The sequence below is a fragment of the Tamandua tetradactyla genome, chromosome 1 (assembly GCF_023851605.1).
Source record: "Tamandua tetradactyla isolate mTamTet1 chromosome 1, mTamTet1.pri, whole genome shotgun sequence".
In the NCBI taxonomy this organism is placed as follows: domain Eukaryota; kingdom Metazoa; phylum Chordata; class Mammalia; order Pilosa; family Myrmecophagidae; genus Tamandua; species Tamandua tetradactyla.
In genome coordinates this window covers 21208350-21223665 of record NC_135327.1, presented here as the reverse complement: position 1 = coordinate 21223665, position 15316 = coordinate 21208350, and the positions used below count along the sequence as shown (strand labels likewise).

Below are 15316 nucleotides of genomic sequence, written 5' to 3'. Positions count from 1 at the left end.
CATTCAGGAGAAACGCCTGATCCAGCAGCTACAAAGAATTGAGCAGCAATTTAAATCTTTTCTCGGGGTCCTTGAGAATTCTACAGGGGCAGGGGCTGCATCCACAGCACATGGCCAAACATCTTGGCCATTGTCCCAGTTACTGCTGTCTGTAACAAATCCCCAAACTTAGCTGCATTAAGCAGCCATCTGAATACGCTCATAGTCTCCATGACTCGGGAATTCTAACGGGCACAGAGGGAATGGATGGTCTCTGCTCTGTGGTGTCTGGAGACTTGGCTGGGCAGAGTCAATGGCTAATTGTCACGCGGTGGCAGGACTCGTCTGAGGCCCCTCGCTCACAGGCCTGGCAATTGATGCCGGCTGTCTGCTGTGACCTCAGCCGGGCTGTCGCCCAGAGGAGCTTCTTGTGGCTTCTCCTTGTGCCCTCACAGCCTGGCAGCCTCTGGGATGGGAGATAAAATGCAAGCATATTTTTAAAATCCAGTCCATCACAGCATGCTTTCCCTGTTCCGTCACACCCAAATCCTACTCATCCATCATCCCAAGGTTAGCTAATTTCTCTGTTTCTGCCTCAAACCTCTCCCAAGATATTTCACAAAACTCCCCACTTGTCTGTAACAACAACAACAAATAGGAAACCATCCAAACACCTCTTAATGGGAAAACGATGTCGTGTGTTTACATAATAGAATCAGTTAAAATGAGTTAATGAGTAAATTAAGTCCATATGCATCAGATGGATAAATCTCAAAAACAAAAGATTAGTGAGAAAAGCAAGTGGTGAAAGGAAACAGACAGGAGTGGCTCTACCACAGGGCCTGGATTCTGGAGCCCAGTGGCCTGAATTGAAGCCCTGCTTCCCCCTTATTGGCCGAATGAACTTGGGCAAGTTCCTTAACTGCTCTGTGCCTCAGTTTCCTCACTTACAAAAACGGGCCTGATAATAGAACCTACCACGTGGAGTTGCTGTGAGAATAGATGAGCTGATATTCATCCAGCACTTAGAACCGTGTCTGGCAAGTGGGAAGCGATATGGAAGTATTGGCAATGAGAAAGTTTGAAAACATGCAAAACAATTGCGTGTACAATGCACACATGCATAGTAAAACTGTAAGGATGTGCATAGAAATAAAATACGACAGATCCAGGCTTTGGGGCAGGAGAGAGGAAGATACAATCATACAAGGATAGACGGGGCCCTTTGGTTATATCTGTAATCCCTCTTTTTTTTTTTACTTAAGAAAGCTCAGAAGCAACCCTGGTGGTATTACTGTATCTCCCGTCACATCTTTTCCAAGCACCTCCTCTCTGCACCCACCTCTGGTGTCCAGGCTCGGGAGGTCAATCTGCCTTCCGGTCCCTCTCCCTGGGCTGGTGAGAAGAGCAGGGTCAGCACTGGGAGTCAGGCAGGCCAGGGTGTGAATCCTGTCCCTGCTGTGTCCTTGTTGGGCGAGGCTGTCCACATCTGAGAGCTCGGGGCACGGTCTCGGTCACCTCCTGTCCTTGTTCTGAGGACCTCGTAAGAGGAGGGCTTTGTGAACAGGAGGGGCTGGCAGATGCCACCCAGTCCCCTGGCTCGGTGATGTGGCCTGGGAGTTCAGGGGCCGTCGGGTGATGCGGCCGGTGGGCAGGCTGGGTGCCGCGCTGTCTAAAGGGGCAGTCACTCCAAAGTCCCATCGTCAGTTGCTGCAGGCACTGTGGGCTCAATGCGGCCAGATCTGTTGACTATTGGACGGAAACCAGGAATCTGATTTTGGGGGGAACATTTCCCTAAGTTTTCGCTCTGGGCGGGCAGCCACCCCTTTGAGACCTCGCTGGCGACCCTGCTGCTTGCCATTCCTCGAGCCCCCTCAGCTGCACCTCCCTGGGCCTCAGGCCGTGACCCTGGTCCCACTTGCCACCCGCAGCGAAGGGGAGTGGGATTTCTACTGGTGCGATGTCAGCTGGCTCCGGGAGAACTTCGACCACACCTACATGGGCGAGCACGTGCGCATCAGCCACTTCCGAAACCACTACGAGGTGAGCCGGGGGTGTGGGGGCACCAGCCCGTGGCCCGGCCCACTGGGCGTGGAATTGGGCAGGAGCTGGCTTGGGGTCGGGGCAGGGGGTGGGGGAGAGTATAAGGACCAGAGGAGGAGGAAGTGAGGGAATTTGGGGGTGCGTGCCAGGTGGGGAATATGTGGCCTGGATTTAGGACAAACTGAATAGTTTGAGGGTGTCGGGAGCCAAGAGCTGAGGAACAGGCTGGTTTGGGATGGAGATGCAAGGTCCCAGGCGGGCTGCCCCAGAGCGATGGGGACAGCCTGGTGTGGGGACAAGGAGCAGCAGAGCAGGATTCCTGGGGATTATGGTGATTTCAGGGTGGAAAGTTCGGGGTCTGGAGATGGGCCCGGGTGGGGAGCTGAACCACAAACACAGGCCTGGAGGAGCCAACTGCGGGGTGTCTTAGAAGGTTAGTGCAGCTCGGTGGTTAAACACATGGACTGTAATGTGGAAGGGGCCAGGGGCACCGAGTTACCTTTCTCAGTCTCAGTTTCCTCACCTGTAAAATGGGGATAATTATAGAATATCAGTCTCTCGGTGGAAGTTTCTCCTACTGTGTTGTTATTTTGTGAGACAGAGAACGGAGGCTGGGGGTGGGAGGCGGCGGTGGTTGGTGGGATGGTTGGGGTTGGGAGGTGGAATGGGACAAGTGAACACGAGCGCCAGTGACCCTGCCTGTCCATCCTCCCGCCCAGCTGACCCGCAAGAACTACATGGTTAAGAATCTGAAGCGGTTCCGGAAGCAGCTGGAGCGCGAGGTGGGAAAGCTGGAGGCAGCCAGGTGCGACTTCTTCCCCAAGACCTTTGAGTTGCCCTGCGAGTACCACCTGTTCGTGGAGGAGTTCCGCAAAAACCCCGGCATCACCTGGATCATGAAGCCTGTGAGTGCCCAGCGCCAGGAAGGAGGGGGAAGGGGCTCGAGGGTCAGAGCGGCCATGTGTTCTGGCACATCTGGGGACACGGTTCTGCCTGGGAATTCAGCTTTAGCTGCACTGTCTGCCTCCCCTGAAGGTAGACTTGATACCCCCTTCTCGGTAGAGCGGACAGAGCAGCGGTGACAGCCTGACAGCCGGCACTCAGCAGGTGCTCGGGACGGGACGTTTTTACTGAATGAACAAGCAATTCTCAACTTAGTGCCCCGCCTTGCCAAGTGCTTTATCTGAGTACCCCGATTCTCATGGTGGCCCCTGGGGGAAGGTGTTACTAGCCCCATTTTGAAGATAAAGGGACTATCTTTAGATAATTTATTCAAGCAGTCCACAGACACTTAATGAACCTTGCCATGGGCCAGGCACAGAGCTGGGGGCTGGGGAAAACAGCGCTCAGCAGGTCACACGGGGGTCTCTGCCCTCCCAGAGGGCAGACAATGAGCAAAAAGAGGATGCAAGTGGGTGATTAAGTGTCATTAAGGCGGATGTGCTGGCGGAGGGAACAGCAGGGAGGGGGTTGGGGGGCAGGGAGGAGGGAGCAGCCCTTCCTTGGGGAGGTGCAGGCTGGGCCCTGGTATTGGCCAGTGCAGACTCAGCTGATGGCAGGGTGCTTGGAGGGAGTGTGGGGCTATCAGAAGAACAGATGCAGCCAGTTGGCTGCTCCCAGTGGGGACTAAGGTGGGATTTGCACCCAGGCTCTCTGATCCTTCCCTGGTCCCTCCACCCCCCACCCCCACCCCCACCTCGCTGGGGGAGCGCTGGAGCAAGGCGAAGGGGCTTAGGGAAGTGAGCACTGCAGCCACAGGGGCGGGTTCCAGCTCCCAGCATTATCCTCTCAGACAAATGGTAATTAGTGCTAATTAGGAACGAGCAATCGCATATTAAGTTGATTCCTTTCCCAGCCCACAGCCTTTGTGAACAGCAGACGACAGCTGTAATTAAGAGGAGGAATCTTGGCTGTGTTTGTGTGTGTGCCTGTCCCCTCCTCCGAATGGCTGAGTCACCCTGCCCGGGCTGGGGTGGGGTGTGGAGAGCGGGAGCTTCTTGTCTCACTGACCTGGGTTCTCATTCTGTATCCACCACTCACAGCGGAGGGATGACCCTGAGCAGGTTGCTCAGCCCAGATGAGTCCATTTCCTCATCTGTAAATAGAATTAACGAATGTCCCTACCTCACAGAGCTGTACGAGAATTCAGTGGAGTTATACATGTAAAGGTCTTGGCACTTGGGTGCTCAGTAATTGACATCTTTATTGTTATTTCTGAGATGCCAGGAAACATCCGCACTTCTCCCTGCCCCTGAGAAGCACTAGGTCGGTACCCTTCATACTCGCATGTGCCCGCAGGTCACCTGGGGGTTTTGTTAAAATTGCAGACTGACTTGGGCAGGTCAGAGTCTCTGCATTTCTAACCAGCTCCCAGAAGGCTCCTGCGGCTGCTGCTCCAAGGACCCTACTGGCATAGCGAGGCTGTGGAGCAGGGCTTCCCAGAGTCTCCTGGAGGCTGGTGAAAGCGCAGATGGCTGGGCTCCACCCTCCAGACTCACCTTCAGTAAGTCTGGGGTGGGACCTGAGACGTTGCCTTCCTGACAAGTCCCCAAGTTACGAGGCTGCTGCTGGACTGGGTAGCATGCTTTGAGAACAACTGGGCTAGACTCTTAGGTCTGCAGTCCTAATGCTTGGATTCCTTGGGAGGGTGGGCTGTTTAAAAAAAATAAAATAAAAAAGGACATTACCCTAAAATTGGAAAAATCCCTCCACTCTTCACAACAGATTCTTCCTTTGTGACCCAATTGATCCCCACTCACCTGCAGGCAGGAGTCTTGCACGGTTTGCAGTGGCCGGTCAGCCACGTGGCCACCAGGCCTGCCCTTTATCCTAGGACCATTTCCCCTGGGCGTGCTGAGCCTTTCTCTTCCCCTTCAGTGGTGGAGAAGCAGCCCAAGCAGGGGCTGCCCCCTGCACACGGCCCTGTGGGATCCCCTCTTCCCACCCCACCTGAGTCCCATCTTGGAGCTTTGCTGTCACTCTCGGGTAACAGAAGAATAGGCCCTCGGGTTTGGCATTACAAAGTCCAGCCTAGTGTAAAAGCAGCATTGATCCAAACTTTTTTCCCACTTAAGCCTTTTCCCCTTCTACCAACTCAGGTTTGCTAGGCCGTGAGGGACAGACAGGGCCCGTCTGCCTGTCCCTCTGTGTATCCAGTGGGCACAGCTGGTGCAAAATGGAAGTCTGGTTCATTTTAATTATCCACCCAAATATTGTTTTCTGATCAATAATGAAACTTTTTAGAAAACGTTTTAATTCAAAAATATTTTCCTCCTGATCATTGAGTCAGCTCGGTACTCCTGGAGCAGCGCCGTGTTTATCGCGTGGCTTTGTGTACCCCTGGCACCTCGCCAGAGGTTCATGAACCCCAGCTTGTGAGGCACAGATTGATTAACTACCGTGGATTTGTCATCTCCTGGCTGGATGACCTTGGGCAAAGTGCTTGGCCTCTCTGTTCCTGGGTTTCCACAGCTGCAAAATGGGGATAATATTAATGCTACATCATAGGTTTTTAGAAAGCAAAGTCCCCTTGGGGGAATGGTGAGAAAGGGGGAGAATTCAGTTTCCCCAAGTGGAGAATTCTGGGTATTCTCACAAGCCGTGGGGACAACAACAGCAGCAACAAAAAAGAAAGCTTTCCTGAGGTCACGTGGGCAAATGCCAGCGCCTGGCACACAGTAAAGCCTCTGACTGGTATTGCCATTATTGTGACCCGTTCTCCTGAAGTTAGCATTCTGACTCCCTCTGGTTTGGGCATGGATCTCCAGTTTGGGGAAGGCTCATCTCTGCCCCAGCCTCCACTGCAGCAGCTTAACTGAGGATTGGAGGATTTGCCTCCAGGCTGGCTCACTCACTTGGCTGGCAAATTGGTGCTGGCAGTTTGCTGTGGGCGCTCAGCCAGGACTGAGGATTGGAAGACTCAGCTTTGCTCTCCACTGGGGTCTCTCTATGAGACCTGGGCTTCCTTCCAGCATGGTGCCTGGGTTTCAAAGGCAACTATTCCCAAAGAGAGCTGGGTGGAAGCTGAATTGCCTTTTATGACTGTTTTGGTTTGCTGAAGCTGATGGAATGCAATATAGCAGAAAGGATTGTCTTTTATGAAGGGGATTTATTAAGTCACAAGCTACAATTCTAGCGCAGTGAAAATGTCCAAGTTAAGGCATCAATAAGAGAATGCTTTCTCTCAAGAAAGGCTGATCATGTCCAGGGTTTCTCTGTCACATGGGAAGGCACTGCTGTCCTTCTCTCCCACATTTTGTTACTTTTAGCTCCTGGTTCCAGTGGCCTCCCCTCTGAGCTTCTAGTCTGTCTCCAAGCGTCTGTCTTTTATTCTCTTCATAAAGGGCTCCAGTAAAAGGATGAAGCCCCACCTTGAATGGGCAGGGTCACATCTCCATGGAAACAATCTAATGAAAATGTCCCACTCACCGTAGGGCTGCACCCACAAAGTTGGATTAGAAGAACATTGCTTTTCTGAGGTGCATAACAGTTTCAAACCAGCACAATGACCTGCCACTGGAATTCATATAATGTCACTTCTGTCATACACGATTAATTGAGACAATCCCAAACGTTCATCTTGATGCAAGGGAAGGGACATTTTTACCTTTTGATGGGGAGTGGGGGTGGCAAAATTCTGGAAAAAACACATGGGACTGGAAATATTATTGCAATTTTTGTGGCAACTACAATCTGCCAGAATTGGATATTAGGTGATTCCTTGCCTTAATAAGACTGAAATGTCATGGTGCAGGAATTTTCCTTTTCATTCTTTAGGATTATACTCTCAAGAAGGCATCTACTGGAATGAATGTGTCACTTGCTAACAACGCCTTACACAATAAAGACATTTCATTATCTCATATAACAAGACAAGTGGAGGTGGGCAATTCCAGTTTCCAGGATGTGCTCAATGACATCTTAAAGGCCCAGGCTCCTTCTCTTTGTCATTTGCATCCTCAGTGCTTTTCAGCTTTCTGTCGTTAGACCTGTAACCTCATGGACATGAGATGGCTGCCGCAGTTGTGGCATCACCTCCTCAGGCAAACACATTCAAAGAAATCGGACACGGGCCAGGCACTTCTTCCCAGGTCAGTCAATTGGTCTCTTTCACTGTAGGTTTTTTGAACAAGCAGGAAAATCTTTCCCGGAACCCCCTTGCAAATTGTCTCAAGTCTCAGTGACGAAAACTGGTCACATGGTTTCCACTAGCTGCAAGGGAAGCTGGGAAAGGTATCTGACGTTTCCCTCTATCATAAGAGATGGGCTTTGCCAGCAAGGAAGAAGAGGAAGTGGGATGGCTCCAGGGGTGGGTTAATTGTTAGTGTTGTGTACTATTCCATTGAATGGATATTATTTGTTTGGAAGTTTCAAGGTGGAATGATTATGAATAGTGCTGCTTTGGACGTGCCCATGCATGTCCATGGGTGCATACGTGCACATATTTCTGTTGGTTAGGTACCTAGGAGAGGATCTTCTGGGTCATAAGGAATGTCTGTGTTCATCTTTAATGAATGCTGCCAAACACTTTCCAAGCGATTTACGCTCCCACCAAACAGTATGTGAGAGTTCCAATTTCTCCAAATCCTCATCAACACTTAATATTGTCTGTCTTTAATTTTAGGTGTCCTCAGGAAGTGTGTAGTGGTATTGCATTGTGATTTTAGTTTGCATTTCTCTGATGACTGATAAAAATTTAGTGCCTGTTCAAATGTTTGTGTTTGGTAACGTTCTTGTCTGAGGTGCCTTTTGTCTTTTGTGAGATCCTGAACCTTTGGGAGCTTCTGATGCATACTGATTAGTTTCTTTCCAAAAGGGCTGTGCAAATTTTGGCTGCTCCTGAGCCACCATCAGTGCCCCCCAGAGCCTGTTGGGCACCCCATCTTCCGAATACATGCGTCCCTGAGCCAGGCTACACAGCACGGTAGGCAGAGCAGGGCCTGGATTTCAACCCCCTTCATAGAGCGAACAAACTGTACAGCCATAGCTGGCTGCTCTGCCTGTCCCTATATTGTAGCAAGGGACTCACACTGACCAGCAGGGCCATGCTCAGAGAACAGAGGGAAATGAGAGTTTGCATTTGCTGGGCACATTTGTGCTGGAGAGAAGATGACTCAGGGGGGTCTGCTCAGTGGCTGCAGATAACCAAAGGGCTGTTCTGGGACCCAGGAATCAGATTTATTCTAGAAGGCCCTAGAAGGCAGAGCCAGGCTGGGAACTTTTAGCTCAATACAGGTCAGTCTGTGGAAGCTCCATGGGGCCTGCATTACTGCTATAGCATAATGCCCAGAACACAGTAAGCACCTAATGTATACCTTTTGGATGACTGCTCAGTAGAGCAATCCTGCAGTGAAACGGGCTGCTTCAGAGAGGGGTAGTGAGATCTCTGGCACAGCAGGTGAGCAAGGCCAGGCTGCGAGTAATGCCTCCAGTGAGGCCCACTGCACAACGGTGAAGCTTCTCTTAGCCCCTAGACTCTGTGAGGCTATGAATTATCCATGCTGAGGTTCAGTAAAGGCAGCCTGATTTCAAGTATTAGCCGAGGCAAAACCTAATTAGTAAGGCAAATTGATTTCCAAAAAAAGAATTGGATGATATGTTCCCAGAACTATTGGAAATGTGTTTTTAATCGTGTTCTTTTGTATTATTCATGTGATTGTGAAAGTTTCTGTGAGCCAAGTCAGTCTCCCATGTCCCTCCCTTTTCCCTCTCTCCCTCTCACCATGGTTAGGGCCTTTTCTGTCCCAGGCCCTCCACCGGGCACATGGGGATGACAAGATCTAGGGTTCTTATCCAGAAGCTGCTCACAGTCTAACAGGGGAGACTCACTCATCTGAGACCCTCCCTAGGTCAGCCTTGAGCATGGGGCAGTGGGAACGCAGATGAGAGCCCTTTAGCAAACCCTTGGGCTCAACTCTGGTTGGTCTTGGAAGGCTTCTCGGAGGAGGTAGACCTGGCGGGGTGAGGATGAGGTTCCCTGGCCAGAGGTGGAGGGGGGATGATCAAGACCTGTTTGTCCTGCACTTGCTGAAAGGATGCACATTTCTTGGCTATTTGTGTTAGTACTACTGCAGCGTTATTTGTGGTCGCAACGTACTGGAAACAACCTCAGAGGAAACAACCTCGATGTCTGAAAGTGAGGAGCTGCTTGAATAAGTCATGGCACAGCCCCCTGGTGGAATACTATATAGCAGTGAAAAAAGATATAAATGGTGCTTAAGGGACCTAGAAGGACAAATCTCTAGAATATGTTAACTGAAAAAGGCAAGAGGCAGAACAGTGTTATGGAATCTAACCAGTTGTGTACAGAAGTGTGTGGGTGGGTGCTTGTGTTGGTGTCATATACATAGATTGCCCAGGAGGAGCCAAAGGAAGCCACTAACTGCAGTGGCCCTGGGAGGGGATCTGGGTGGTGGGAGCAAGGTGGTGAGAGAGTTTTGCTGTCTCCCTCTTTGTATGTTTAGCCACATGAAAGCATCACTTTAAAAAAAAAAAACCAGTGTAAAAGGTTGCCTGTTACATCTACAGAGTTAGCTCCAAGAAGGAGCAGGCTGGCTGTTGATAAGGGGCAGATAATGATGGAGGTGTTTTAGCCTAAGAAATTGGGTCCAGGAGGTACATGGCCTTGGCCTTCATGCTCCTGGTGTAACAGATGAGGTGAGTGTGTGTGTGTGTCTCCTGTGGGTCTGTATTACTGTGCAGTAATCTGGTTCTATTTCTTACTTTTTTCCTCTAACACCATATTTTTAAGATCTATCCCTGTTGTCGCAAATCCTTCCAGTTGCTTCTGACAGCTGCAGACGGTTTCATGCTGCAGCCACAGGCTTTACTGAGCCACGTCCCCAAGGACAGATCTCAGGTTCCTTCCATCAGCACTTCCATATCAACACTGCAGCAGAACCCTTGCCATGCCCCCACCTGGCCCTATGTGACAGTCCCCCGGGGAACAGACAGGGAGTGGGATCGCTGTGGCAGAAGCTGTACACAAACATGTCTCCCTGAGATGCCAGCTGGCCCTCAGGATGGCTGTGCCCGTCCGTGTGCCCATCACAGGGCACAGTTCCCACCTCCTCACCAGCGCTTTCTAATTTTTGCCACTCCAGCATGTGTCACGGGTCATCTTGCATCGATTTGCATTTCTGGCATTAATTGTGAGGTTGTGCATTTGTCGGCATGCTCGATAGTCAGCGGTCTGTTCATCCTCACAGCCTCCTTCCATGCAGGCTGGATTGCAGGCTCCATTCCCCACGCTGAGAAATTGGGGCAGGAGAAAAGAGAGGGCTGGTTTGTGCCGCCCTCCCAACCAGGCTGTGTCCTGGGGCCTAGCAGGTATAGGGGGGACCTGGTATCCCCGCCCCCTCAGGGTGGGCTGGGCCATTCCCCTGGGGCCAGCCAGGGGCCTGTGGGGAAGATGGAGACAGAGGAATGCCGGGGAGGGGCCTCCAGCCACAGGGACCGACGAGGAAGCACACACTGCTGAGAGCCCTCGTTCTGCACCCCACCCCATCCAGGTAGCCCGATCTCAGGGGAAGGGCATCTTCCTCTTCCGCAGGCTGAAGGACATCATGGACTGGAGGAAGGTGAGCCTGCCCCCTTCCCCATCCCCTTCTCTGTTCTCCCTGGGAGAAGGACCCCTTCTTCACTCCATTGCAGCCCTGAGGGCTGGAGGAGAAGCTCTGCCCACGGGTCTGCCCGAAGGAGTGGGGTCTCTGGAACTAGACTGTCTGGGTTCAAATCCTGACTTTGCTACTTCATGGCTGTGTGACCTTGGGCAAATTACTTACCTCTCTGTGCCTCAGTAAATGGGGGTAGTAATAGTACCTGCTGAAGATACAATGAGTTAACATGTGTAAAATCCTGAGAACGGTACCTGGCACTTAGTAAGATCTCAAGAAATGTTCTTTATCTGGGTTTTCTACACACTTGGCTAAGGTCTTCTTTCCATAGGTCGTAGACGGAGCCTTGGAAGTAGCACCCTCTTTTCCTCTACCCAATCTTTGTCCCAGGACATGGTGCAGTAAAAATCCTGGTTCAGATCCTGACTCTGACACTCAGTAGCTGTGTGGTCTTGGGAAAATGCTGAACTTCTCTGAATCTTAGCTGCAGTAACAGGCCAGGATGGGTGGGAGGATCAGGATGATTGAACTCCTACATGACCAGCACCTCCTTCACTGTTAGGCTCACGGCAAGTGCTCAATAAATGAATCCTATCCCATCTAACCCCGCCCATGTGTCGCCATTCCTCCTGTAAAACCACCAGGGCACTGCCGGGAAGAAGTTCACCAGCCTGGAGGCCCAGCCCGCGCGGAGTGCCGTCAATCCCTCCGGCAACCACGTGAGTATAGGTGAGGGTGGGCTGGGGTCCCTGGTTGCCTCTGTCCTGAAGCAGCTGGGGATGGGGTTGATGATGGGTGCAGAAAACTCTACCCTTGGAGCCAGAAGCCCTGGGTCCCAGAGCACACAGCCTGTCATGAGGCCTCAGCAAAACACATGTCTTTGGGCCTCGATTTCTTCACATGCGAGGGGACGATGGGTGGGACTGTGCACACGTGTGAGAGAGCACTGCTGTCTTCCTGAGCTGGACCGGCCTGGAAAGGACTGGAAAGTAGAAGAGGGGGCCTGTGGAGGTCTAGACAGTGCTGTCCACAGAGCTTTTTGCAGTGACGACAGTGGTGTATATCTGTGTTCTCCAGTACAGGAACCACTAGCCGCGTGTTGCTATTGAGAACTTGAAATTAATCTAGTGCAACTGAGGACTGGATGTTCCATTTCATTTGGTTTTAATTGATTTTAATGGAAATAGAAATCCACAGGTGGATCTTGCTACTGAATTGGGCAGCCCAGGTCTTTTTTTTTTTAACATAATTTATTGACAAATCTTCACTCACATACGGTTCATACATGGTGTTCAATCAATGGCTCACAATATCACACATGAAAACACATCACTGTCCAAAACATTTGTATCACTCCAGAAAAAGAAACGAGAAAGAAAAAAGAAAAAGCTTACCCGCTCCATACCCCTCACCCCTTCCACTCATTGACCACTAGTGTTTCCATCTACCCAATTTATTTTACTTCTTATTCCCCCTATTATTTATTCATTTTTTAATCCACATTTTTTTACTCATCTGTCCATACCCTGGACAAAAGGAGCATCAGACACAAGGTTTTCACAATCACATAGTCACGTTGTAAAAACTCTATAGTTATACAGTTGTCTTCAAGAATCAAGTCTATGGAATACAGCTCAACAGTTTCAGGTACTTCCCTCCAGCCACTTCAATACACCATAAACTAAAAAGGGATATCTATACAATGCATAAGAACAACCTCCAGGATAACCTCTCAACTCTGAAATCTCTCAGCCATTGACTTTATTTTGTCTCATTTCTCTCTTCCCCTTATTGGTCAAGAAGGCCCTCTCAATCCCATGATGCCAGGTCCCAGCTCATCCCGGGAGTTCTGTCCCACGTTGCCAGGGAGATTTACACCCCAGGGAATCATGTCCCATGTAGCAGGGAGGGCAGTGAGTTCACCTGCCCAGTTTGCTCAGAGAGAGAGGCTACATCTGAGCAACAAAAGAGGTTCTCTGGGGGTGACTCAAAGGCATAATTATAAATAGGCTTAGCCTATCCTTTGCAGGAATAAGTTCCATAGGGGTGAGCCCCAAAATCGAGGGCCCAGGCTATTGGCTTGGTTGTCCCCACTGCCCATGAGAATATCAGAAATTCTCCAAGTGGAGAAGTTGAGTATTTCCTCCTTTCTTCCCAGGCGCCCAATAAAGTCGCCCTTTATTACTGCTCAAATTACTCAAGATACCATGCACTTACAGTGTTCAGCTAAACTGACCATACAAGTCAAATCAGGTAACACGCTGCCCAAAATACTAATTTTGCACCAAATAAACATCTCTCCCTTCTAGCCCAGGTCTTAAGAGGTTAAATGCCCAGGTGCTGGGGCCGGACTGACTGAGTGCCACATCCAGCTGGGCCTCTCAGCAGCTGTGTGACCTGGGGCAAGCCACCCCCCTCCTCCGTGCTTCAGTTTCTCATCTGTAAAATGAAGACAACATCAGTTCTTACCTGATAGGGTGATTTAAGGGTCAAATGAAATGTTCCAAGTAGAATACCTCACACAATGCCTAGTGCACAGAAGCTGCTCAATACGTGTTACTTATTACTATTACAAGCAGGACACAAGGAGCTCTGATGACCAGAAAGATGAGATTCCCGTGGAGAACTACGTAGCTCAGCGTTACATCGAAAACCCCTACCTGATAGGAGGTGAGTTGTTCTCTCCGTGCCCTGCCCTGCCACCTCCACTGAACCGTCAGTCAGTCTGTCAACAAGCCTTGACCAACAGACAATCATGGGCCCAGCCTGACCACAGGCATGAAGGGGGCAAGGAACAGAGACCCATCCTGCACTCTCCCACCTCCCACCCTTTGTCTATCCAGGGCTCTATTCCTGAACTTTCGTGGTTCACCGAAATCCCCCTCATTCTCCAAGAATTGATTCATTCATTCATTTATCCAATATTTACCAAGCGCCTACTCAGTGCAAGAGCCTGTTCCACCCCCGGCACAGCAGCCGGCGGGACTGCGCAGGGGCTTCCCGTGGGCTGGAGTGAGTGAGCTGGGCCCTGCCGACCTCCTCTCCCTCCACTCTGCCCTCGGCAAGCCCAGGCCCCAGCACTTCCTCTGCCCAGAAGGCTCTGTCCCTACTCTGGCCTGGCGGGTTCCTTCTCATCCTCGAGGTCTCAGGTCAAATGTTCTCCACCGGGCCTTCCTTGACCACTTTGTTGCAAGCCTTTCCCCAATATTCCCCACCCACCCCCGGTATTCTCTTCTCATACCTTTGTGCAATTTGATTGTGAGCATCCTGAAAGCAGGGATTGATATCCGTTTGTCCACTGCTGGATCCCCAAGATCTAGCAGGGTGGCTGGCACTCAGTATGGATTACACAGATGGCCTCTTTCTTTGCCTGGCAGGACGCAAGTTTGACCTGCGTGTCTACGTGCTGGTGATGTCGGTGAGAAACTCAGCCCCGGCCCTCCTACGGCAGTGCGGAGGGGCCGCTGGGGTGGGAGACCAGGGACAATAGGCCGTTGCAGCCACTGTGTAAGGCTTGTCTGGTTGTCTCTGCCTGGAGGTGTCCTGGAGGCCCCTGGGGTGGGGTGGGGGTGGACAGCTGTACCCAGCTTTCACCGTTCTGGATGGCTCAGCAACTCGATTTGCCCTCCACCTGTCCTTTGTCCATTCAGCCACCCATGGTGACTGCAGCTCACATTTATTGAGCACCTACTAATCCCAGGCCTTGGTACTTAGCTGGTTTGATCTCATTCAACCCTCCCGATGACCCAGATTGAGGAAACAAGTACAAAGGGGCTGAGTGACTTTCCTCAGGTCCCAATGTTAATAACTGGCTGAGCTGGGATTAGACCCCAGAGCCTGCTCTCTTAACCGGTCTGCTATACTCTCCACCCGTCCATTCATTCAGTCCTTCATTAGTAAACGTTTAAATATTCATGGGTGCGGTACTCTGTGCTGGACACAAGATTGGGGGTGTCCAAGACAGGCCTGACCCCTGATCTCCTGGAGCTGACCATCTGGTGGAGGATAGGTACACACCCTGAGCTGGGGGCTAACCGTGCGGTGGGCACAGCACAGAAGGGCCCATTCATTGTGTTCCCTTCAGCCCTGCACCTTCTCCCGGGAAGGGAGGGGGTGGAATCAAAGGAGGCTGATGTTTGAGCAGATCCTCGAAGGACGGCATGGGAAAGAACGAAGGGGCATTCCAGGGGGAAATGGTGTGAACTGATCGCAAGGTGAAAGGGCCTGTGTATGTTCCCTTCCTTCTCCTTGCGCTGCTGCCACCTCCACCGCAGTACATCCCGCTGCGGGCCTGGCTGTACCGGGACGGCTTCGCCCGCTTCTCCAACACCCGCTTCACACTGAGCAGCATCGATGACCAGTGTATCCTGGGAACCCCCTGGTCACCCCCCACCCACCCTGCTCCTTCCTCTCCCTCAGCGGGGGCAGTGAACGCATTCACCCCACACATGTTTGCCGAGTGCCCGCTGGGCGCCTGGCCCCTTCCCTCGGGAAGCTGGTGGTGGTGGGGGTGCCGGGTCCCCCAGTGATCTGTGGCGAGCAGCGCAGCTCTGCTCAGACCCACTCAACCTGAACTGCTTTGCCAGATGATCATCTTATCAGAGTGCCTGACATTCACATTTCTTCATGAAGGATCTGACATTTCTGGGCCCTTTTGCATCCTTTTAGGCATCTTTTTC

General features: G+C 51.4%; 1 protein-coding gene across 4 annotated transcripts in view; it reads left to right on the top strand.

Moving 5' to 3' along the window:
- TTLL9 (tubulin tyrosine ligase like 9) overlaps nucleotides 1-15316 on the top strand; it is a 72269-nt gene that overhangs the window by 36166 nt on the left and 20787 nt on the right. For 2 of the 4 annotated variants that reach the window (XM_077111834.1, XM_077111827.1), the window contains exons 4-10: nucleotides 1911-2022; nucleotides 2742-2927; nucleotides 10533-10601; nucleotides 11282-11356; nucleotides 13214-13307; nucleotides 14015-14055; nucleotides 14912-14999. In XM_077111834.1, coding sequence (XP_076967949.1) covers nucleotides 1911-2022; nucleotides 2742-2927; nucleotides 10533-10601; nucleotides 11282-11356; nucleotides 13214-13307; nucleotides 14015-14055; nucleotides 14912-14999 — 665 coding nt within the window. The remainder of the gene's footprint in view (nucleotides 1-1910; nucleotides 2023-2741; nucleotides 2928-10532; nucleotides 10602-11281; nucleotides 11357-13213; nucleotides 13308-14014; nucleotides 14056-14911; nucleotides 15000-15316) is intronic. The other 2 variants (XM_077111842.1, XM_077111852.1) reach the window with 2 other exon arrangements.